This window comes from Clinocottus analis, unplaced genomic scaffold, assembly GCF_023055335.1.
Source record: "Clinocottus analis isolate CAN_PGR_092001 unplaced genomic scaffold, fCliAna1.0.p SCAF_11, whole genome shotgun sequence".
Classification (NCBI taxonomy): domain Eukaryota; kingdom Metazoa; phylum Chordata; class Actinopteri; order Perciformes; family Cottidae; genus Clinocottus; species Clinocottus analis.
In genome coordinates this window covers 14,519,055-14,545,542 of record NW_027175832.1, presented here as the reverse complement: position 1 = coordinate 14,545,542, position 26,488 = coordinate 14,519,055, and the positions used below count along the sequence as shown (strand labels likewise).

The following is a 26,488-nucleotide window of genomic DNA, read 5'->3' as shown; positions in this document are numbered from 1 at the left end:
CTGCTTTTGGAGAGAAACCACACCTTGCTGTGTTTACGAAACACTCTTGCAGCGGCCCAAGTGGGGGAGCTCACAGGGGGGGGGAGTTATGCCGCAATCGCAACTTTTTAATAACTCTAGTTGAACTATTACGCATTACAACATATGTTTAAGTGTCAAGTAGACGGGGGGGAAATGACTTAAAGGGACAGTTCACAGCAAAAATGTATTTTTTTCTTTTTTACCTGTAAATCTAGTTTGTTTTTGGTGTGAGTTTCCTAATATAATGGGATTCATCTTTATCTTTCGAGGATAAATAACACAAAAAGCACCAGACGGGAGAGAAGAGTCGAAAGGGATTGTTCCTTTATTGTGTGTTGGTCTTTCTTGTCTTGCTTATTAATGAAGAGGCTTATACCTTTTAACAAACAAAGGCTACTGTTTGTCATCTTTAAAAACATGTTGTAGTTTATACAGACTATGTATTATTAGGATTATGCCAGAGGCATTTTATCAGCTCTGTGGCACATTTAAGATCAGTCATATTATTGGATTAGTTATTAATTGATCTTTACATATTGTGTCTGGAACCACATCTAGCATGACAAGATAAAGCTGCATTTCCTATTATTATATATATATATATATATATATATATATATATATATATATATATATATATATATATATATATATATATATATATATATATATATGTTTTGCTTTATTGTTATTTCAATGGATGATTTAAAATTTGGTAAAAGGGACAAGTTGAAAATGTTGCCAGAGACTAACACATCCACAGTCACATTGATCACGGTGCATTTACGCTGTAATAATACATTTAAAAAAAATAGAATTAAATACATCCTTGATTTCATACAAGACTCCCACATCCTTCTTTGGATCCTCAGAGCTCTCTGAAACTCACTCTCTGAAGACGTATCCTATGATAAGACTTGCTCCTCTCCCCCACGCTCTATCTTTATGGTCAATGTTCACGATATATAAACATTAAACAAAAAGTTCTTAAATTTGTGTTTAATAGATTATTTCTCGCTGCTTCTTGTCCATAAATCTTGTACCGTGGGAAAGCATGTTTATTTCCCTTTCAAACGGTGCCCTATTTGCAAAGAACATATTTCTGGGATGTGCAGCACAGCTGAGTATGTGGGTTGCACCTATGAAAAATATGCCAAATCTTCTCTGTCAATGCCAAACAGCTTTGAGCTTCCGGTATGGTACTTAATTGGAAAGAGATATCTAGATGAGATTCTGCAACCAGTCGCAATCTCATTGCTCCCCAGTCTGGGACCAAACTCCATCCTCCAAGATGCCAGCACTCGCCCACACAGAGCGGGTTTATCAGAGACGACCTGCAGAATACGGGACAAGAGAGAAGGAAATGGCCTCCAGCAGTCCTGACCTCAACCCAATGGAAGAGTTGTTGAACAGCTTACGTGTGTTGTTCACGCTGGAGTGACTAACACAACCACGTTGGCTGACTTGAGACAGTTCCTGCTTGAGGAGTGTAGAGCCGTCCCACGGCGGCGTTCACCGGGCTGGTGAGCAGCATGAGGAGGAGGCGCCAGGCTGCTGCGGCTTCATTCTTTCACACGCTGAGGCTTCCGGCTGTTTGTTGAATGAATAAATTATAAAATTGCCTATACGTCTCGTTTCTTCCTGGTTACTGATAGACTTCAATCATCCAATCCAAAAAACAAGAGTCCATAGCAACAGCAAAATGCAGTGTTTGGCATTGGCAGAGAAGATTTGGCAAATTTTTCATGGGCGCAACCCACACATGCATGTTCCTTGCAAACGGGCCACCGTTTGAAAATGTAATGAACATGCTTTCCGACGGTTTACAATTGATTGAACTTTTTGGTCGATGTTTATCCATGCACACAATCGACAGTAATTCAAAAACACAGGAACCAACACAGCTGACCCCCCCGTGCAGGAGGAGAGATACGGGTTGCGCAAAGAATTTGTCAGCCCGGGTTCAACATTCTTGAGGTCAAAGGAAGTCCGTTTGTGAGTTCAGTGTTTTTTTTGCGTATCGCCGCTTGAAGCTGACAACCAAGCGACACCAAGTGCATTCTTGTTTGTCTCCATTTTAAGACTGTCACTTTGTCCTTCCTTGTCTCTCTGTTCCTCTGCGCAGCACCACATGCGTAGGCGTGTGCAGGAGCTTTGAAAAAGGAAAGGCAGTGAGTAAAATGGAAAAGACATACACGCAAACAACAATTACCATGTAATGCCTGTAGAGGCTTTGGGTCTGTATAAATGAGGTCATAATCAAGTCTAACAGCCTGTAGAACCAATGGGGGAGGCGGAGGGACAACAGTATACAGACACATCGGGCCCTCTGGTGTTTTTAGGCCTTATAACTGACAGACGGAGAGAGATAAGCCGGGCAGGGAGACACTTCCAAGGAAACCGACGCCCTTGACTGGAATGTTCCAACAATTAAGCCATTGCTATCCATCTGTTTTCTCACATACACACTTTTTGTACACGCACAAATTTCGAAAAACTTGGCATGACTTGTCTGTGCTGGATATTACACATCGTAATTGTTTTTTCAAACGCATGATGACACGTCTCATCCATCACATAGACAAATTATTGAACGGCCAGCCTAAACACCCACACCTAAAGAGACACGCCCTACTTTTCTTTTCCACTATAGGGTCATGGAGGTTCGCTTTACCTGTTTGCTTTATTGTTTATTTATGCACGGATTTCTGACGAAAGACAGCGCGAGCCTGAACATGGACAATTTTCCAAACTCGGCACTAATAACAGCTTTCATGCCGAGAGTCGAGAAGGGAACAGTGGGACCGTGATCCTCGCCGTATAATGATGAAACACCATTAATTATAAGCTCCCCAACAGAAAGGGCTTGGCCTCATTAAAACTGCACAATTGCCTTGGAATTATATTCTTGCATGTTTCACACACGGTTGTCCTCCTATGTCATGTTGTTGGAAAGATGGGACTCCGTTTGGGGGATTTAAGGGTCACGACGGACACAGCGAGGTGTGCCAAACAGTGCAGCGATGGTCACACCTGTCTGTCATGCACCGGAGCCACCCTCCGGATTATCCTCCTTTATCTCTACCGTCTGTAACCTAAACTTTCTGTGTGTGTCGTCCGTTGAGTCGTGCACAGGGCCCTTTTGAGGAGAAAATAAAAGCTTTGCTGACTATCTCTTCAGATTGGGAGTAAATATTTAACTGAATGTTTGCTATCTGTGCTAAAAAAAACAAACAGCACACGGTCACCATGTCCTGGTTGTGACGAGGGTTTTTTTTTTTCTTGTAAATGAGAATTTGTCACTCAAAGTTCAGGCAGATGAATGAGATCTGGAATATACAACTAAACACACGCCAAATTGTTTGAACTTGAGGAAAGTTTAATCTGATGAATCAAAAGACAAGTCAAGGGTGACACCAAGTTAACTCCCATGAACGATGTCTGGTGATTCACAGTGAGAGTGTAACCTCTTGACACCTGGAGACACACATGTGATATCATTTCCAGACACGAGCCCTGACATCATTGTTGAAGTATTCTGGGAAATAAAAAAAAACAACAACCACGTAACAGCTGGTTTATTAACTCCCAGACAGTTGACGTTGTCTCACGTATTAACGCTGTGATCTGAGTTTCCGCAGCGGCTCGTCATCACGCGGCTGTGTTTCTTTACGGGGGACAGAGACATTCACTTTCACTAGGGTGTAATATTCAATATGTTATAAATACTGAGCTCATGAGTCCACAAACCACAGCCTCTAAGAAATGTTTGACTTGACCAAAAACCTTTTATTGTTCACATTTCATTTGAAGTAAATAGGGTGAACAATTCTGCAAAGAGATATCACTTCCCCAGTTCATTACTTCAAGACAGTTATGTTTTGTAATATACGTTGTCTGAGATTTCATGTTTGAACATGAAAATGAGGATTTATTGCAAACTAATGGTGAATTAAGGAGAAATCTACAGATAGACAAATAAGCCAAATAAACACTGAAATGTGTTTTTTGAAAGTTGTCCTTTTCAGTCTGAAAGAAAACATTTTTAGGACGCAAAATAGTCCAAAATCTTTGTTGCAAACCTGTGTAATCCTAGTAAAGCATAATTTATTGTAATCTATTAAGCGACTCAATACAAAAAACAGCAATACCAGGATGGATCAACCTTAAAGTGCAAACATTTGGAGGAATATATTTGTAATTGTAGATTTGTAAACTCCCCCTGGGGTCATTAAACACTCGCAAATCATCCAGGATAATGTGGCCATGGCCTCGCTTATCCACTGGGGAACAAATAAACGCCATTAGAGGCAATTCCTCAATGATTTGGAGCTACAAACACAACCTTTGTGTTCAGCGCCTTTTCTTTTACAATATTTGCTTATCAGCTAGAAGATTAGCTGAAGGCTCTGTGCGTGTGTGTCTGTCTGTGTGTGGTGTGTGTGTGTGTAAACACCGGTGTGTGTGTCCATCTCTATTCACACTGTCCATGAGTTTATTGTTTTACTAAGTTAATCCCGAAGTAATAAATCACACAGCAGTGGACTCTTGGACTTTAGCACCAACATGACCAAAATGAAAAAAAAAACATTATATGTGAAGAAAGGATTCTTTGTTGTGTTTTTAATCATGATATCTTGGTATAAAGCCTATATCTACAAATCTTTACTTTCTCTATTGCAGAGAGCTTTGTTACACCTCTCCTTCAGCTTTATACCTCATGTGTAACCAGCCAGTTTATGAGACTCACACACACACATACCTACCCTCCTGCCTCGTCTGGGGCGTGTCCTGGACACACCTGAGTTGGTTGCTTGGGAGGGACAATCAGGTTTGCATGGATAACAAACAGCACGGTGAGATAATGTGACTGTACAACGGTCGACTGGTTTCTGTTGGCCCGCAGCCATCGATATTTTTCTGCACACACAGCAGTGGAGAGCATTGTCTGGGTGAAAGATTTGTAAAGGAGACAGACAAAATAGATCCGGTCATTAATGTTTTACTTTGTTACCTCTCAGATAATAGAGAAGTGGGGAGAAAGAGGAAAAGTCCATTCTTAATTCAGTAGCTGTTGCACACGTTAAAAGGTGAATTAATTTAACACATACTTCTGGTCATGTATTTTGATTTTTCACCTGTCCTCAACACACACAAACACTTGAGCTTCACAAATGTGAAAGGGGAAAAAAAACACAACTTTTAATGAAAAATAGATAGACTGCAAAATACTGCCATTAACAAGAAAGCGGTGCTGTTGCTCCATTCTGCCAGCAGGGGTCAGGAGTGTGTAAAGAGACAGAAAGGCACGCAGGTGCCCTCACTCCTCTGACCCCCTTCAGGAGCCAACATGGAGCATGTCCACAATCACACAGTACAGCTGCACAGCAATGGCGGTGTGTTGATTGAATTTAGTAAATGTCACATCAAACTTCAATGTAATGTGTCACAATTGTGGGAGATTCTATAAATATAAAACTAAAACAATACAATTCGTTTTAAGAAGAATTCCAGTGTCAAAATAGTCCAAATTCATTGTCCCCACTTGCAGATCTTTGACAAACTATAAAAATGAAATGGGGATGACTCAACACCTTGAGTGAGGAAAAGTTAAATAACAATGTAGTAGCGCGTTATGGCCACGAGGGGGAAGCGTTGCTAAACAATAGGAGTCAGATCAATAAAGGCTGAAGCCATGTGAGTGGAAAACAAACCTGACCAATACTCTTTTGTTTACATGAACCATCGTCCAGTTAATCCCAAGAGGCTTATTTAAATCATTCACAATGAGGCGGTGCAGCAAAAAAATCAAAAAAAAATCCTGTACATAATTCAAAGAAATCTAGGTCCAATCAGATTCATAATAGAAAAGAAAATGTATGTGAGACTATAATTAAGTTTAGTTTTGCGACAAAGCGTGTCTGATTATATTCAAGTCCACACATTTTATTTGTAAAAAAAAAAAAAAAAAACAGTGGTCGGATTTCAGTCAAATGAGGGCGAGACATTCAAAATTATTCAGATAAATACAATTATTTGACAATAATTAAATGAAATGTGTTGATTACAATGCGCATCAGAGCAGATAATGTCAACATAATGTGTTACTATGAAAAAATGAACCCTCTTTCCAAACAGGGCACACTTTATAAAATGTCAATAAGTTATGGCTTTATTGATAGGTTATACATTATTTATTAATGCTTTATAGATTAATAAGGGAACGTTATGTGTTGCCAGGTTGGGATGAGAAATCAGCCAACTGGTGTTAGTCCTCCGGCATAATATGTGTCTTTTGTTTCTTCACTTTATTAATGTTCGGTTCAACCACTCTGCCAGGAGATGAAGACCATCTGGAAGCAAATCCATTTAAGTACCAATTAACATTTACAACTCCAGACTTGGTAGAAGAGGAACCGCATCATTAATAACTTAGGTCTACTGATGAAAGGGACTAGATTTATTAATTATTGTCTTTACCACCGAGCAGTGGTAGAATAAATATATTTGTCTCAAGTAGGACACATCACAGGGTAGCATAAGTCCTGCATTCAAAATTGTACTCAAGTAAAAGTACAAATGTATTAGTGTCGCAATATAATGACATACAAAAGTAAACACACTGGTTATGTCGAATGGCCCATTTTTAAATTTGCATATATACAGTATTATGTTTCTGGGATTATAATTATTGATTGCATTCACATTTACCTCACTAAACGTTGCAGCTAACAGATCATATTTTTTTGATAATTATTAATTTTTTTTTGTGTTAATCCGAATCTGCAAAGTCACTAGTAACAGAAGCATGGTGGAGTAAAAACATAGATTAGCATTAAAATGGTACCTCAGAATCACTTGAGTAAATAGTTACATAACACCACTGAACCCGGCTACATTAAATTAGCAACAAGCTAACAGCCTGGACAACAAAGAACACAAGACCAAAGCCCTTTAAATGCGGCTCCACTGTTCCCTCCCCGCATTGTCCCGTGATCGAGAGGGTTCTGCTCACATCTGCGAGTTGTATAAAGAGTCGCTATCTTTTTATTATTATTATTCACCTTTGCTGGCAGCTAAAGTAGAAGTTGCATGCTTGTTGTTATGTTGTTTGCTCCAGAACTGGGCGGAGACTGAGCTCGTTCCTCCTCCTGCTCTTCCTCCTCCTTCTCTTCCTCTTACCCCCCGGTGATAGGACATCTGTAGCCGACTGAGCGTGGAGAATCTTTGTATTACTTATTCATATTTCATCTACAATAGTGTGTGTCAGTCTCTCTTGGAAGAACCCAAAATACTGGATATTGTGACTTTCCTGCAAAATGTTTGGAATTCCAATTTCTCCACATGAACAACCACAAACAAACAAAAAGACTACGTGGATCAAGGATAACTCTGTTTGGTTCTAGTCTGATATTAAATAGCATACACTTGGTTGCACAATAGATGTGGCCTATCATGAGAACACTGTGTGTTTACATAAAAAAAAAAGTTGGCTTCTGTTGTCTTTACTGAATACTTTGTGTGTGCATTTATTTATTATTTGTATTCCCCGGCCAGCCAGGAGCTGATATTGCTCAACTAAAAGTGAGCATTTCGGTGTCAAAGTGGTCACCACTGACGACAGGTGGCCATGTTGGGGTCGAGTCAGCAGCACGCAGCCTTACGGGCAGGTGTGTCTACCTGTGGCTCCCTCGGGAACCACTTCCTCGGGCTCGGGCCGCCACAGCTGACTGACAGAGACGCCGGTGATTGAGACACGACGGAAAAGAACCACGAGATAGTCCCCACCGCCTGCGACTCCCTCTGCCTTTGTTCCGGAACGTGAGATCGCATCTAGTCCCACACTGGGTTTCTTTTTCTTTTTTTTCTTTTTTTTGGTGGCAGACGGAGGGAAGTGCTTCCTGATAATAAAGAGGTGCGTCTTATTTCCACTCCAGTGATTGACTGCGCACGGCTTTCACCGCCGGAGCTGGGGGCATTGACGCATTGTGGAGTCGACAGGGGGGGTAGAGCACTGCAACCCCGGCTTCGCAGCACAACGGAGGCATCTCTCGGCGGAACCGCGATGGCCGTGGTGCAGCTCGACACGGAGGACCGTCAACCGGAGAACGGCTTCGTGTCCCCCGAAACCACGTCGCAGGAGCTGCTGACGCGCATCGACGGCTCCGTGCTGCCGTTTCTCGGGGGGTTTGGGAAGTACCAGAAACAGCTGATCGTGCTGACATGGATCCCGGCGTTGTTTATCGGGTTCAGCCAGTACTCGAACAATTTCCTCCTGGCCCAGCCGAACAACACATGCATCCAGCCGCTGGCCAACCTGACGAATCGCACCGCGAGCCATTCCTCGTTGTCGGACGGTCCGAAAAACGTGAGCGCGCGGACCATCTATGACAATGGGAGTTACAATGACACGGACCACGCGCAGTGTGGCTGCAGCGAGTGGACGTTCGAGCTGCACACGGGACTTGCACAGAACGTGGTCACCAAGGTAAGCGGTCCCCCTCTTGAATGGGTGGGTGGACACATCCTTTCCATCGTTTTGTACGCGTTATGCACGCGTGCTACCCGACACCCGCACCAATCCTCTTCCGATGAATTTACCTTAGTAGGGCGGGAGAAATGATGGCACTTATCAACACAACACAAAACAACAATAACAATCTAAGCAGCAGCAGCATCAGTCTGCATAAAATGACGTCGGCAAAAAAAAAGAAAAGGTGACAGCTTCTTGATCGTGGTTGCGGCTGTGCCTCCACTGGGCCGTGCATTTCTCCACAGTGGGCCCTTCTGGCGCTGAGCCATTTCTATTCTGTAGGCATTCGTGGGTTTGGGTTCACACTGGAACATGGATGTGTGTCTGTGGTGTGTGTGTGTGCGCGTGTGCGTGTTTGTGAAAGCGTGCATCTTGCTGACAGTGAGCGGAGTCAGTCATCGCAGCAGCTGACACAAAGTGTGACCTATGGCCGAGAGACGCCACCACCACTACCGGAGCATTGGGCAATCCAAAGCGCCAGGGTCTGAGTGGGATAGTTTGCGGGTTGTCTAAATAGACGTGGAGTCCTTTTTTATTTATTTGATTTGGAGCAAAGGTTATTAGTGCGCAACTTTAGAATAATGCAACCCCATCCCTGGCCAAACATCACCCGCCCCCATGGCTGCCTTACTCAAACAGCAGTGACATGTGCTTGTAGCTTTTCATTCGGAGCACTAATGTGAAGTCTTTGCGCACGCACGCACGCCAATATTGCGTCGTATTATGTTCCTATCTGCCAGGGCCAGGCTGAGGAGACAGCAGCATAGGCCTGCAGTCATCATAGTGGTTCTTCGAACTGGAGGAGGAAGCTTCTTTTTTTTTTAATGATTTATTTTTTCAAATTTTGATCTCACGATGCATATCAGCTCTTCTACAATCGTCAATGCTGCATGCACACATGCGTGCCCATCAAGATGCAAACCTGATCCACAGGGCTCTCTGAGTACTGACTTGCCATGAGTATTGACGGGATGCTGTGATTACATCTTAAGAACAAAGACTAATTCCATCAAGTACAATTAAGACTCTTAATATATTGATGTACACCCTTTTAAAAAAACAAACAGTAAATGACATTTTAGTCTGCACTCTTGTCACAGTGCAAAGAGTTCATCAGGAAGAGTCTTGAAGGAAGGGGGTCATGACCCCTGGGCTTGCATCCACTCTGATGCCAACAGCACATCTGCTTATCACTGATAACGTCCCCGTTTGCACAAAGTGTAAAAAAAAACTAAAAAAACAACAACAGTGGCATTCTAATTCAGCCAGTGGGACAGTTTAAGTCTTGATTGAATTTACTGTCCTCTGGGTAATTTGGGGAGGGGCTGCATGAACTGAAGCCAAGCTGATAAACCTTTTTTTTAAAAAATTTTTATAGACAGAGGCAGTCAAATACTCTCATGCTGCAGCTGATTTATGAAGTCACATGTTGGGGAAAGCCATTGGGTGGAACTGTGTTACGAACAATCCGAAAAATGTCAGTTCTCTCACAGGGTCAAAAAGCAAAGAAGTGTCGCTGGCGCTGTAGATACTAATATTTGTATTGCCGTTGCACGCATATGGAGAATGTCATGTTGACACTACCACCACTGCAGATCTGTGACGGGGCCGAGCAGTTGGTAAAAGTGTCTCGTCTTCCCCGACCAATGCGGTCCACACTCCGACGAGGTCGACGTCAGGAGAACTTGAACCAGATGACACGGGGACCAACCCTGAGATTGGAGCCAAAATTGAAGCAGATTCGACAACACTCACTTGTCTTCCCCCTCCCTGCCTCCTCCCTCCTTATCTCTTTTGACAACCTGTCCTTCGCTCTTCCAAGGCCCAATTTTCCCCTCACGAGCAGCACAGAAACCAGGATGTGACACTCGAGCAGGAAGTGATGACTTGGCATTTTTCCCTGTGTTTGCATTGCCGAGGCATAACTGCACATGACTAAGCTCAGCTATCTGTGACACTCGATCCCGTAAGAGAACAGCAGAGCAGAGTGCCAACACTGTGAAAATGCTAAATGTACCAACACATCGTGACCCCCGTGTTACTGTCATCCCTGCCTATCACATACAACGTATGTTTTGCCTCCATGATCGGTAGCATGTTGCTTGCTCATTAACTCACTCTTGCTCATTCACCCACGCCCCTCCCCCCCCCCCCCCCCCCTTCACCTCAAGGCGTCGGAGAAAGAAGGCTTTCGATGGAGCCGGAGGAGGTCGAGGTGGCGGTGAAGGAGCCAAAGTGGTTAATGTGGAGACTCGTACTAATTGAGGCAAAGCTCTCCTCAGGGTCCCGTCTTAATTGGACTGAGCCTGAGAATTGAGAATGTATCATTACTCGGAGATAGAGTCTCTTTGCAACTCATCCGGCTCCGCTCCCGTTCAGCTGGCCAGCAGCTGCCTGCCTGAAATAGTGAACAGCCGAGAACAGCTTCAGAGAAAAAGAGTTGTGTGTGTGTGTGTGTGTGTGTGTGTGTGTGTGTGTGTGTGTGTGTGTGTGTGTGTGTGTGTGTGTGTGTGTGTGTGTGTGTGTGTGTGTTGAATCATAATGCAACTTCAACAGGCTGAAACCCAAACAGTATTAAAATGATGATCATTGGAAGAAAAGCAGCAAATCCTCTTATTTTAGCAGCTAGCATTTTGGCTGAAATGATAAATCTATTTCTTTTGATTCGTTGGTGTTGAAAGGATTCATTTATTTGTTGATCAACAGAGAAATAATTTTAAATTGAGTCATTTTAAAGCAAAAGTGCTATTCTCTGGTTACAGCTTCGTCATTGTGCAGATCTGATGCTTTTCTTCGCCAGATGTGATCGTAAACTCTTTCGGTTTTGAACAAAACAAAAAAACCTTGAAAACTATGATGCACTAAAAAAAAAAGAAGTATTTTCTTGCATTCTATCTATTCAAAACAGAATGGGCAGATTGACCAATCGCTGATCAAAATAACCTTTATTTTCATCCCTCACTTCATGATTAACTGTCGTTAGTTTAAATAATGTTGCTTGTTGGTTAGAGAATGGTTTAGGAGTGTTAAGGGAGATTAGTTGTGACAGCACATTGTTGGGCACACCCGTACCCCGTATCGCCGTGCTGGAGGTCGCACACCCACAGATCTGGAAGACGATACTGTAGTTGAACACCCGTGCAGGCCTCTGGGGTCTGTGTCCCCTCATACTATTTACCCAGCTGGCTGGCTCCTTCCACAGACCCAGGATCAGTGTGGGACACTTTGAAATGTTCTCAGCTGTTGGAAGGCAATGACCCCACCACAGACACCCAGTCAGCGCACAATGACAGCCAATCACGGCGTCAGGAGGAAAGACGCCTGTGCGACCCAAAGATAAAGCTCTTTTGAGGCTCGCCGTGCGTACGTGCGCGACAAAAATGTGTTTGATAAAAGTGTGTGTGTGCCGCTGATAAGTTTTCTTTTTTTTTTATAAAGAGAGGGTTAAACATTGCGGGGTGTCTGACCCCCTCTCGGCTGTTTGTTTTGAGGGCTGCGCGATGGAATTCAGGCTGTAGGAGTGTTGCATAGTTAAAAGGTCTCTTCGGGGACAGAGAGACGTGCACTCATGGCTCTTAACTGTCAACAAAAGGAGGCGATGGACGATAGATTGAGGATAAAAGGTTTACCGTTTCCCCATCTGTCACTGTTGGCAGCAGTAAAACACAACCGCCATCAGCGCTCTTGCCAAGCGTGCATGTTTGAAATGTGGTTCCACCTCCATAATGTAAACTCGCTCCCACGCTGGGAGCCCCTTAGGCTGCGTCACCAACGTGAGATGCGTGTTGTTTCCTGGTTCACAAAACCACCAGGGAGAGAGAGAGAGAGAGAGAGAGAGAGAGAGAGAGAGAGAGAGAGAGAGAGAGAGAGAGAGAGAGAGAGAGAGAGAGAGAGAGAGAGAGAGAGAGAGAGAGAGAGAGAGAGAGAGAGAGAGAGAGAGAGAGAGAGAGAGAGAGAGAGCTCCTCGATTTGTCCTTTTGTTGTTCTCCACCAGCACTTTACAGGATCCCCACCCTTTGGTGCTGCGGGAGTGGTGCTAAAATTTGCACTTGGAGGCAGAAAATAGTCGGATGGCCACGCTGATCGTCTGTTGCTAGGCAGTAACTATGCAGCAGTCCCTCCATTTGTTTCTGCTCACAGCGGCTTCAAGCATCCCTTATCCCCCCCCCCCTCTCTCTCTCTTCCGCCTGTTCTCCTCACCTTTCTTCACTCGCTGCGTTTCTCTCATTCGCTTCACATGTGCTGTTTCTACGTCGTATAATCTTTGTTCCTCTCCCCTCCTGTGCTCTCCCCCTCCCCCTCCCGCTCCACCACCCACCCACCGCTCCGTGGTTCACCGAGTGCAGCAGAGTTGTGCAGCTGTACTTGAGAGCGTCTTCTTCATCTGAGCTAATGAGACTCTCTGGCGCTGACTGCTCATTGGTGGCCGGTCATTTGAGAGAGGCCGGCGGGACGCCCTGGGGATTCTCACGAGTCGGCTTTTGGCCCTTCATTGTTCTGCATTTTCTGTCGGCTTTCAGATTCATATTTGATCTCTGGACACGCTGACTTCTTGTCATTTCTCCCAAATGAGCGAGACCGTAGCAGGGGGAGCAACCGGCAGAGATAATAAGCAGCCGACGAGCAGCTTAGACTGGATTCCTCTGCGATGGCTAAAAGTCTGTCCATATTGTTGTTTTTTTTTTCTCCCCCACTTGTGCAACCGGAGGCCCATTTGATGATTCGCATGAACTCGGTCACAGCGTTGGTCCCGGAGAGAATCCTGGTTAACAATAGGCACCAATTGGAAAATGCCGAAACTAAACGCATTAATGGCGCGTGACAGCTTGGCGCGTGACAGCTTCTTTCCAAAAGTTGGTCATCTTGCCAGTGGTGACCCGCAGATGTGGGTTCTCCGCAGTCATCAAACCTTCGTCTCCACAGTCGTCCAGTCATCCTGCGTGAATGCAGACCCGAGAGTCTCATGAGCAGTACGTTTGTCACGGCTTCAGTATTTCTGTATTTTGAAACAGTTCAGGCGTGCAGTGATTGCGCAATGGGGAACTTGTTTGCTTCCCTCTGTCTTCTTCTCTGCTGACATCGATACTGAGACTATGAATGAGTGGCATGCCTGCATCATGTGATGGCCTGGTGGCTCGTGGTAATCCTGGAGCGTTCCATTCGGAGCGGGTTACTAAGGGGCGAGGTTATGAGAGGTTAAATCCACCCCCCGGAGAGGAGTTTAAGAGCAAACTGCTCTTTTTATTTTAGGACTAGGTTGGGCTGCTACATGTAATGAATATGATTGTTTTCGTGACATGGCGATATATCTTCCCCCAGTGTTTGAAGTGGTAGTGTTTTGGTGAATAGGTTGGGTAGAATTGGGCCAGACTGGCACCTGCTATGGCCACCGCGCCCCTCTGACAGCTGTAGGGCTTATGTTTGAAAGGCCCCTGATATCCACCTCCTCTCTGAAATGAATCTTGTGTTCCTCTCAGGATCAACTTTTCAACAAGGGTTGTTAAATAGTTATGTCAGCGGTAGCCAGATTGCAGGTTTGGGTTTGATTTCTGTTTCGACGTTCACGTGCACACGCTCCACTGGGCTTCACGTTTGCTGCTGCACCTCTTTCCCTACGATCGTTACTCGCATTGTGTACAAAGTCTGTTTGTCACGACTTGTTGCTACTGCGTCGAGAAAGGGGAAAAAATAAATCAGGGCGTGCTTGATTCATGCAAAAAGCGGTTTGCACTGCATAGGAAATCTCTATGCTGGCGAAGGAGATGAGGAGGCTCCGAGTTGGCCTGTAATAATGTGCATTTTGACACAGAGAAGGCACAAAGAAGGCAACATAACGCGTCAGCTTATGTGGACTTTGATTGTTGACGAAGGAAATTGTCGGCATACATACATGGCCCTTTAGTTTAGTTTGTGCTATTTTGGGTACCATTGGGCCTACAGACCAATAGTTAAGCACTAAAGTCTGCAATGAGGCTTTTAACATCAATTTCTTCAGTGAAACTTGACTGCAGAATGGTGCTCTGTCTGGCACAGAAGTACCACATTGTCTTGCTTTAAACCAATTTTTCATTTAGAACACAGAATTATTTCGGATTATTCTATGAGATGTCAGAAAATGAAAGGGGGAAAAAAACAGTTGCAAATGAAAGTATTATGCCAAAAGTCTGTATCAGATGAAGTGCAAGGACGTCCCTGTTTGAGTGGTGGTGATGCCACATAAATAAAACCGAGTTAGAGTAGGGGCCGAGTCAATGCATGAAATAATGTCTCATTATCAAAGAAAATACAGTTGTTACTTTCACTTCCATTTCCATTCTGCTGGTCCCGACGCACATGTCTTGGAACTAATGGCAGCACTCCTTTGTTTCTACAGTGGAGTCTGGTGTGTGACTCTGCATGGAAAGTCCACATCGCCAAGTTTTCTCTCCTGGTGGGGTCCATCTTTGGATACCTGACGTTTGGAATCCTTGCTGACTGGTAAGTCCTCGCACCACATAGAAGTCTATCTGACCATATTCCCCAGCTCAGAACTCATTTTTTGACCTTCCTTCGTAGGTTCGGCCGCCACCCGGTGCTGATAATATCGGTGCTGTTCATGCTGGTGTTCGGTCTGACCGTGGCCTTCTCCGTCAACGTCCCCATGTTCAGCACCCTGCGCTTCTTTGAGGGCTTCTGCCTGGCAGGCATCACACTTTCCCTCTACGTCCTCAGTAAGTCTTCACCTCTCGCTAACCGCTCTCTAACTTACCCATTGCCATGCCACGTCGCCCTCATGCTGTTGTCGAGCTGGCGCAGCAGAAATGCAGTTTAACAAAGTCACCATTTGAAATATTTGGTCATTTTTTAAACAATTTGTCAGAAGTACGGTTAATCCATTGCTCTTTTTGTTTTTTTTATGTGATTATTTTTCAAACTCATTGAATCACTCTGGAGTCCTATAAACATAATTGTCAAATCTTGACAGCCCTGTTTACGTGTGTAGTGTAAGCTATTTTTGGACAATCACTGTTCCTGGGAAGGAGAGGAGGGATTGCCAAACAGTCCGTACAAATTTGAGTACTTATGTGTTGATGGTGAATATTTTTGCTGACTCATTTAGCTTGAGGCCTTTTCAGGTATGGAATCATATGAGTACCACAATGAAACAACATATCTGTAAAAAAAAAAAAAAAAAATATTGGGACGGAGTAAATATTTCAACACCGTAACTGAAAAAAAAATAATTTCAAAAGATCTCAACAACGGTCTGGTCTTGGTCCTAACGTAGGCTGGCTCTGCCTCGGCCCTCGGTCCTGGTCTTGACTTGGTCTCAACCCCTCAAAGTCTTGGTCCCGGTGTCGATGCACTCTGGTCATGACTTGGTCTCGGTTTAGGTGGTCTTGACTACAATGCTTTAAAACTTGTTTGATTTAATATTATCTGATTAAATCTGATGAATGTGGTGAACATGCTTAAGGACTGGAACATATCCGTATTGTAGTAATGCTGTGATCATGTTCGCAATGTTAATTAAACCCGTACCGCCCCGCTCTTAATACGTAGTATCCTCCCACTGATGTTGCTCTCTTTCCCACCAGATACACCTTATCAAAAGCCTATTGTGCTTTTATTCTTGTCTCCAGCTCAGCGGAAAGAAGAGTTATTGTGTTGCGGTGACCTTCTGACATTTATTAAATTGAATGCCATTGTCGGGATAAATTCTCATTACAAAACAACAACCAGTACCAGCCTCCCTACCCTTGAAGTGAACTCGTAAATTTTCAGGCGGAAGGGGTTGGGGGGATGGTGTGGTAACTTATAGTCTCACCCATCACTGCAGGAGGAGATTGAAGTCTTCTCTTATTTGTCGCTAGTTTATTTGCTGGCGCCTTTTATAATTGGCCATGCAGCTCATGCACTCCCTGGTCTCCGCAACGGAGCCTTAAAAGCCTCTTTGGCCACAGCAGGTTTAAGTGGCAAAAGTGGAGGGAAGGATGAGAGGGAAGAGAGCAAGGGCAAGATGATGAAAGAAGGGGCCTTCGTGTCCTTGTCATCCTAATGTACTCCACAATGTATGCCTTCGAAAAACTTCGCCCCACTTCAGAAATAGAAGGGCCTTTTGGTCTGCTGCCGGGACAAAGGAGAGAGGGGTGTGACGGAGGGAGGCAAAAATGGTGGAGTTAAGCTGTGCAGTTTGGTGTCCTATCAATTCTAAATTAACTTGACATCTGCGTCCATTGTTTTCACAGCAGCCTGCAGTTCATGGTCCAGTACATCTGAGGTTCTCAACCCTGTGGTTGGAACATAATATGTACAGTAATGCCCATTGGTTTGTATAGTCTTTGCAGTTTTCTTGTGAAATATACAGACAAATTGCAGTGCAAAATCAGGAATACATTGAATTGGTAAGTCATAAATACACTCCATGTATAGCCTCATTTAAAAGCTCCACTGCTAAATTGTACAATTGAGACTTAAAACTGCAGTTCATAATCTTTTTTTTCCTTTTTTTTTTCATCTTGTCGTAAACACATATTTATTGTGTTGGCCATCGACAAAAGATTAGATTTATCTGATGTGTTCTGCATAGTGGAGCAGTAAGCAATTTATTTACTATCTGAGATAGTAGTTTTAAAGTTTCTGTAGCTTTTAAAGGAAAGTAAAGCGCATTCACCACCAGGATTAAGTCTGGTGGTGGAAAAAAAACACATCTTCACAGCCTCAGTCTCAGAGCAAAAAGTCTTCAGCTCCTCATTTTAACAAGCACAAAATGAGCCATAGACCTGTCATCTAATTAGTCATCACAGATCTTGAGGGCTTCTCCATGGCATTTAGGTACTTATTAATTATTAATACGCAGACTAATTTAAGTCCCATTATTATTTTTTTTACTCGTCAAACATGTCCTTATGATTCTTTGGAAATGAATTGTACATCCGTCTTTGACCTTCTTACTGAAGTATTAAATAGTGGCAAGTGCTCAACCTGGACAAGGCTGAGCCGGACATACGTTTGTTTGAGCTTTGCATATTTTTTTCTATTCTGTCGCCCTTATTTCTGCTTATGCGTGGCCTCTGCCACGTGATATTTACCCTGCAGCCACTCTGTATTGACAAAACTCCACGAGAGCGGCTCCAAGAGGAGGAGCACAGTCGTTCAATAACACATTACTGGGGCGAAGCTTCGTTTTTAGGCGTTTTGTCAGTGGGCCTCATGCTAAGAGCAAAGCAAAAGCCAATATTCATTATAGTCCTGAGACTGTGTCGGTCACATGGCATTTCTGTATGTAACGCGGTGAACCAAATGACCCTCCTTTTGGGGCCTTACTTTGTTCGAGTCTGCTTACAAAGTCGGCGCCAAGTCCCAGCTTCCGCTGTGTTTGCACGGGAGACATTACCCTAATCCCCCCCCTTCCTCATCAATCCAGATACAATTAAGCCAAAGTTCATGGATCTTGAATTTACAATAAAACATTTGCATAATTGCAAACCTTGTGTTTTGGTTCGATAGAATTGCGTTCTTATGAATGAACGCCTTCCTGGAACCCTTATATGATGACCTTGTCCCCTGGAGCTATCATTGAGAAAATCCAGTAGGTTTTCAATGGGCGAGCCTCTTCTCGAGAGTGTAGAGCAATTTGTGCATGGCAACTATTCGTTCCGCCAGGTTGGCCTGTCAAAGTCGGGCCCCACTGTAGGGCCCAAATCTGATGTGACACCTAAGCGCTAACTGCCACAAAGAGACGGAACAAAAAGGGGAAAGATAATTGGTGCCTTGTGGTTTCAGACAAAAGGAGAGAATTCCGACTAGCGACTAATATGAGTAGATAAAATAGTAACTTACAGACTGAGAGGAATGTTGAAACTCCACAAAGGGACGGAGAAAACCGGATTTATCAACTCTATTTTTTGAAGAATGCTCGACTGAGAGACAAGTTCCAAATGTATCACCACCACAAGTGAGAGTGAAATGTTTCTGAATGTTAACATTGAGCTATTTCATAAACTTGGTTAATGCACAGTACGTTGAATCTATAATATGTTGGCAAAGTGCTGCTATTTATACCCCAGTGCTACATCAGCGTGGGTTAGCCTTTTTTTAGCATCCCAGCACCAGTCAAAGGCCAAGCTCCCATTGCCTGTAGCTTAGCATCGTGGTGCAGCTCACTAATGTGTTTTTACATGACATCACCTTCTCACCCCCGACCCTCACCCAACCACCGCCCTCGCATACAACCACATGCTGCACATCAGCTAGCTGAGTCATGCTAGCTGGCTGCACCGGGGGTTTTGTGAAGGGCATTTAGCACTCAGCTTGAGAGATTGTGACGCTTACTCGACATACATTGCTTTTCTTTCTCCCCTCAAGTATTTATTTACACCAAAAATCAGTTAACCATTATAATTACAGCAACAAAAAAAGTTCACATACTGTAAGTCATTTGTGAAAAAACTGTGGGTTAGTGGGCGGTGTCTCTCCGAATGCCAGCTGAAGTGTGTGTGTGCGCGTGCGTGTGTGTACGTACGTATTTCCAGCGTAATGGTTTTCATCTTGCACCTTTTAATTTCCCGAAAGCAACTATTAAATGTTAATAAGAGGCAGGATGTTTACTTTGAGAAGTCTGCATAATGGCCTTACGGTAAGGAACAAATTTATTTTGAGTGGCGTTCTTCCTCACTTTCCTGCCTGGATGAGACGAGGCATGCCTCTACATGTCGTGTGTGTGTGTGTGTGTGTGTGTGAGGCCTTGCAGAGTGAGAGACAGTAGACAAAGAGTGAAATACAGATGCAGAAAGACCACATGACTGTGTAATGCATCATAAAGAGCTTCATAACTTCCCTGTCGGTACCCTTTGCCATACATACTCATGACTACTCTGTGTGTGTGATGATTAACAAGGAAAAGGCTGTCCTGGCACAACCTCAAGATGATAATTTAGCTTTGAAAATATGGCCAGCTCAAACAGTCACTTCCTATATTTTAATACCGGATGGTATTCCTTTTGGGGCTTCACTCTCTTTCTTACACATTCTTGTTTCTGAGATGCTATTTTATCTAGCCAAGGGATATTTCCCAGTAGAATTTGATATTTTGTATTTGGTCATTTACCAAAAAAATGTTTTGGATGATCAATGTAAAATGACTTTAGAAAACCTGTTGCAATGTGCCACCGAATGCTAATAATGGGACCACTCCATGTGCGTAAATAACCTTGTTGTCCAGATTGAGCGAGTTCTCTGGTTTTGAAATGAGCCTTTCGCTACAAATGCACACCACATATACGTTACTTCTGTTGTCCCGACAGGCTTTGACTGATATTTACGATTGCTGCTTATGGAAACCTGTCACGTCGAGGAGAGAAGATGGAGAACGAGAAGAGTGAAATGGACCGAATGAGCAGGAGAGAAATGGACTGTTTGACAGATAGATAAACGTATCACATTACGTCTATTCAACGACTTTTATATGACCTCATATTAGCAAGTGAAATGTCAAAGCGCTCTTTATTCATTCCTTGAATTTTTTTCTTTATTCATGTGCATATGGTGATATTGCTGCTGACACACCCCGCCACTCAGACTGTATTGATTGTGAGGCTGGTGTTTGCTCTCACTCCTTTTGGGCTGTGAACCGGATGAGGATGAGTGGTGCTCACACATGCACATGGAAGATAACGTTATACCACAAACTATTACCGTAGTGCAGCCGGGACATTCCCTTAAAGTCTGCACATCACGGCTGCAGTACGCAACCGTGATGTGCAGTGTGCCACTTTTTCTCTGCTCATGTGATGCCTCAGAAAAAAATCTGTGCAGGCTTGACACGGACTATCCCTGGGCTTCCGACCTGCCCCACCCCTCCTGCTCAGCCCGAGACGAAGTGATGTGCATGTGGACCCTGTCGTGGTATAGGTTGCGGCCATACATGTCACGGTACACAAAGCGTGCAGTTGTGCCATACGCAGCAATACTCAGTTTTTATATTGTATCTGCTGCTCATAGACTGTGCGTGTAAGCGGAAATGTGAGAGAAATAGAGCACAATAAGGGCATTTTGAACATTTCTTCTTTTTTTAGGACTCCTATTCAGCATGCAAGTGCAAATGACTGGTAATGTGACACTCGTATACTCTCATCTGATCATCCACCGTGAGAATTTACGTGGTCACTGGTTTTCCCCAGCTATGTGTGCACGCTTTCTTCCTTATGACAGTGGACTAGTGCCCTTCTATGCAGACGGCATGATCTGGGATGCATGCCTCCTGATGCAGTGCTTTGCTGCATTTATTAGGCTAGGCCAGGCCAGTCTAGTCTGCCTCACTGTTCCTGTGTTGCCTCTGACGAGGAGCTTTTGTCTGTGTGCCCTCCTGTTCTCTTTGCACAGAAAGATGGAGGCTCTGTGTCTATTTATCTGTGTAAACGGCTTCCTTTGTGGCAATGTCCGATTCCCGTCTGTTGGCACAGTCTGCCAGACGGCGTTGCTTTGTTTGCTCTCCTTACCCATCTTGCTCTCGGTGTTTAAACTGCTCATGTGCATGCCATCGATGGATATCGCTCAGAATGGCCTGACCCGGGCAGCGCGTGCCAGATCTGATCTGGACTGTGAAGAGAGAAGCTTTTCATTACCCATCATATGGCAATGTCTCCCCGAGGACAGCTGCCAGCTCTGCCTCACACCGCTGCAGAGATAACATGCTGCCATCAGGTTTACTGTGCCTTCCTAGTCCCTTTTTGGATGTTAAGAGACACCTGAAAAGGATGCAAAAGGTTACTCGAAGAGGCGGTGTGGGGCACAGATGTGGACTAGGTGCAGACTGCAAATGAATTTGAGCCAAAGAAATGTATTTTCCATGATGCACCGTCCTCATCCTTCCACACACTCCGCTCTGCAGTCTGATAAATGGGTTAAGGTGCAAACTTTGTTTTTTTTTCCCCTTCTGTAAGCAGGGTTAAAGTTCCCTTTTGTGCAGAGTTAGCTTTTTCGGTTGCAGAACAGACTTCCTCGCCTCACGCATTAGGCTACAGGCATATCTTCCAGCTGGGTTTCTTTCTTTTAACAGGCACACTCTGGAGGACCTAATGCTGGTGGTGGACTTCTTAACCCCTGTTATTTGTCAGAGGCGTTGCAGGACGTAACCTCAAGCTATCTCATGTTGCAAATTGCAAAGAGTGAAGTCCAGTGATTGTCAAAAACAGCATGAACAACCTTTGCACTTTTTTCTTTGAGGAGTGTAAAAAATGCATGCCGTTTCATGTTTGGTCAGGCTGAGAGGCATCAACCTGACCAAAAGTAAAATCTTGTGTTCAGGCAACTCGGGACGTAGTGTTATATTCGTGAGCTGCATCTCAGCCACTGTTCTGTATCTCCCGGGGAGCCGATAGCTTGGTTTTTGTGCAGGAGGAAGTGGCAAGGTGGTGGGTTAGTTAGAATACACAAACCCACACAAACATTATCAAAGGAAATGACTCTCCAGGTTGTGATTTACTTCTGGTTTGATTTCCACCACACGCATGGATCAAGAAGAAGTGCCTGTGGCTAGTTAGCATTCTTTGCACTTCTCGATAAGGCACTTATCAATGGGGATTGCCTTGTTCTTTGTCAATAGCCCATTTTCAGTGCTTGTAAAAAAAAAAAGAGAGGTTCCTCTGCACTAACACAATCACCCATCTATAAGTGGGGGAAAAAATACTGCGTAATCTCACAGGATTCTTTGGATGTCATTTAATTGTAAATAAACTGCAGTTTACCCACATGTGTCCAGAATATCAATGATCTAACAGCAGTAGGGCTGGCTTTCTGCCATCGCTGTTCGGATGATTATGTCCTAGTAAAATGCAACGAGTACCCAAAGCTGTCCTATTCTCAGAGACGTGTGCGCTCGCCCCCACACTGTCTGATTTCTTCTCCTGTCTGGTCGCCATGTTCCACTGAGGATGCAGTTTGCCTTCACACAAAAGTCTCTTCGATCTGCAGTAACTCCCCCTAATCAGGGAAGTACCGTTGGCTGACGATGCTGCACCGGCCTGCCACTCACAGGAGGCACTTAAAAAAAACTCATCAGCAGCTTTGCCTTTGCCTGAATTGAGTTTGCTCTCGCCAAGCATTTCCATCTTTTACTACCACTTTGCAAGGTTTGGAGCTCCAGCAAATGTATAGATGAAAGCTTGCACACACACCAAGGATAGTCTGGATGAGCCGCGTGCAGCACATTCGGGCATAAAAGCTCCCTTAGAACATTATTATGTGTAAGAAAGACTCGGGCCGTGAGCATCTTTAAAAAAAAAAAAAAAAGACTTGGCCTGAATATTATTGTGAGGAAACATAACTCATGCAGATGCCATACAGGATGCACAAGGGGCCTTGGTTTTCATGAGTGTGTGAATCTTTGGGCTTTACAGTCACCAGATGTCACTACAATAACACACCCATGTGTACAGTAGAAGGCTTTTTTTTTTCGTAGCCATTTTTTCGTCACTATTTTGAATGGGTGTGTCTAGGTCGGTGGAGGTAGATGACGGTCGATTGTCTCTCCGACTGCAGGGAGGCTTAAGAGATGAGATGTCACAAAGACCCACACCTATGGTTATGGTTCAATACATAAATGGGAAGATCTGATCTGCACTTGGCTCACTAGCTGGCGCTCAATCATAGATCATTATGATGAATAGGTTTGTTTCACGAAAGGCGCCCGTAGGGGGGGGGGGGGGGGTGTTATAGTAACATACCTCATGGAAGAGAATTGCAACTCGGCAATTGTTCAAAAAACAAACAACGGGGGGAAAAAGAAGGCCCTCTCCAACTGAAGGAAATGACGGTTCATGAGCACCAAACCCAGACCTTTGATTGTGATTCGGAGGTCTTGAACCATCTGGTGTCACTCTCACCGTGAGGCGTGATCATTTTTTACAGTCGGTGAAGTGAACGAGGCGGAAGGTGAGGGCGGGAACACAGCTGCGTGATGACGACTGCAACACAGCTGCACATTGCTGTGACACCTGCAAGAAGGCTTTGCCACTCCAGACTTGAGTTAGTCATAATTCTGCATCATTACAACAAGCAAAACCCCCAAGTTATCTTTCAGCACAGAGAAATGCCTCAGAGTCTCCTCATCATTAAGTCATACTTAACAGATTGAGTGTTCAGGATTAGGCAGTGAAATCCTGCCACCGGGCCACGTGGACCTCATGTGACCAGTGAAAGGTTGTGACATTAGCCTGTGGGTACAGGGCGTGGCTGCCTAAGTGCATTTAGTGGTCAAGCAATCTCTTTCGCTTGTAAAACAATGGCTCTCCTTGACGGAGCTGCGTACTTCACAGAAGGCGAGTGAGCTACTGTGATGTGTACCAGAGACTGATTCCCTTCTCTTATTTTGCCAAAGTCAGCAAACCAGCCAAAGCCTCTTTGGGGATTATCATCCTCATTAAGTGGCTATTGTCTTGTGTGTTGATGTCATTTCCACTTTGTACACCATGTGTCCAAATGCACATGGGGGGGAGAGGGAGTCTCACCAGAGACCCTCAGTTGGCATCTCAGATGAGTTTCTTGTATGCGTCATCAGATTAGTTTGTGATAGATTAATGTCAATAGAACACCGGCTGCAGAAGGGCATTGTGGGAATGCTGATATAGTGGGTTGTGGAGGATTAAGGTCAGCAGTTGTAAGGAGCTCAGGACTCTGGTCCTTATTCTGCAGCTCTATCTACAGATCATGTGGCATATTGTTTATATATATGTGTATATATATGTGGATAGATAGATAGATAGATCGATATATAAACAATATGCCACATGATCTGTAGATAGATAGATCTGTAGATATATATATATATATATATATATATATATATATATAGATATAGATATAGATATAGATAGATAGATGCGCTTATTTAATGTATAATTGATATAGGCAGTATTGTCATAAGTCTGTGCGTGTGAGCACTTTTCCATAGCTCACCACAGGATGTACTCTTTCCGGTCACGTTGCAGTGGCCTGTTCAGTGCGCAGGACGCCCTGTAAGAATTCCAGATCCCATGCAGTTCGTAACCAGTGAACCGTCACTTTTCTCAGGGCAGGACACAGACAAGGGGGTCCTGAGGTTAGTTGGTTCAAACTCAGCAGGTCTTGCACCCATCGCCCTGCTCTCAGCTCACTGGCTTTGTCATTCCGGCTGCGATAGTGTCCGTGAACAGAGAGCATTATTCATGTCCTCAGAAGGGGGCATGTCCTAATTGAAATTCCGGTCTCTTCCACTGGAATGAAGAGAGGGGGCCGCGACACCCACTGTATTATGCTGGCCTTGTCACCTTGAAAGGCCCATCTGGAGACTGTTCACATTATTGTGCAGCAGAAAAGACCCATTAGAAAGAAAGAGAGAAAAGAAAAAATATTGAAGTATTCCAAAAAAGGGATGAATGGAGCGGGACAAAAGAGTCGGGCATTGAGGGAATAGCAGCGTTACAGCGCTGCTTGCTGTGCTCCGGTTTGATGCGAGGCTACCCTCTCCACTGCAGTAACTAAAGGCTGGACTGTCTGTGGTTGCTGGCTGCCAGTGTGGTGTGCATGCTAATGGCTGGCTGAATGAATCGGTGCCATTCTGATAGAGGAGAATTGAGTACAAGGAACTTCTTTCTGGTGAGTTCACTCTCACAGCGGCCTACTGTCTTGGTCTGTCTACTGTCCCAACCACAAAAACTGTACATGGGCCTTTTCAGCCTTTACTCAAGGTCACCGCATATGTTATGTACTAATGCTCTAAAATTAAACAAATATTTGTTGAGAACCCCCTTGATTATTTTTCCTTTTTTTTTTGGAATCTCTTAATCATGTCATCTATAAAATGGCAGGATTTGTTTTTAAAGGTTTCCCAGAGCCCAGTGGGAATTGCCTTATCAATAGTCCAACGCTATTAAATTCATACTGATACAAAACAGAAAAGATCCTCCCATTTAAGGATTTGAAACCAGCAATGTGTGACGTTCTTGCTGGCAAAGGGACGGGATTCATCATCAAAAAGTTTACTTAGATTAAGTCACATTTCAGCACCAACAGACACTCACCTTTCCTGTTTGCCAGCTAGCTTGTCATTGGCTCTGACGCTGGTTCAGTGAGACAAGTGTCAACTGGTATTAGGAGGGTTTATTTGTGTTAAAAGACACGGCAATAAAGCAGTAGTCACAATCTACGATGGGAGTTGTGAACGATGAGCAACTCTTGTCATGTGCATCGTCGTCATCATCACTGTCGGGCTCCATGTCCCGGCCTGTCTGCCTCACCTCGTCAGAGGTGCTGCTCTGTTTTGTTAATTGATTCATCAGCTCCGGGTTGTTTCTGTCGGCATGAGGAAAGAGCGAATGGTCAAACCCCATATTGTTTCAAAAATACATATATTAATACTGGATTGAGTTGTGACTCCATTACTAAGTGGATGTAAAGGTTTTCCAATGAGTGATTTTACTAAATGGCCTTCTGCCATGAAAACATGCTATAGCTGGTAAAGTATATATCGGTTGCCAGGAGATGTCTGACAATCAAGTTAACTGCCAACGCTTTGTCAATGCACTACTTTACTTTGTTCATTCTTTTTCTATGTTTTAGTGCATGCATTTATAAAAAAAAAAAAAACATGTCAGTTTCAGAGTTGTAGCCTTCATGCCGTTTAGAGTGAGTTAGCAATACACAATTGTGCTAACCGAGCGGATGTTGTTATGTCATATCACTGGCATTACATTTTAGAATTATGTCATGTTATTTTGGTGAAATGCAATTTAAAATGTTCCTAGTTTAGTCAGTCAGATATGCCAAACTTTTTCCATTAAAAAAAAAAAAAACAATCAGCCAGTTACCGCAACACTTACCGGATGTGAAAACCAATATGCTATTATTTATTATTTGTATGATACTAAATGAGCAACAACCAATTTCAACCTGGGAACAATTTAATTTGGTGCAATC

The 26,488-nt window shown here is 43.9% G+C and overlaps 1 protein-coding gene across 1 annotated transcript in view; it reads left to right on the top strand.

Annotated features, from left to right (window-relative positions):
* The first annotated feature begins 7,981 nt into the window (after positions 1–7,981).
* The window catches only part of LOC137780506 (solute carrier family 22 member 23-like), a 31,347-nt gene continuing 12,840 nt past the window's right edge, over positions 7,982–26,488 (top strand). The window contains exons 1-3 of the mRNA XM_068568815.1: positions 7,982–8,509; positions 14,928–15,031; positions 15,110–15,264. Of these exons, the coding sequence (XP_068424916.1) occupies positions 8,087–8,509; positions 14,928–15,031; positions 15,110–15,264 (682 nt within the window). The 5' untranslated portion in view covers positions 7,982–8,086. The remainder of the gene's footprint in view (positions 8,510–14,927; positions 15,032–15,109; positions 15,265–26,488) is intronic.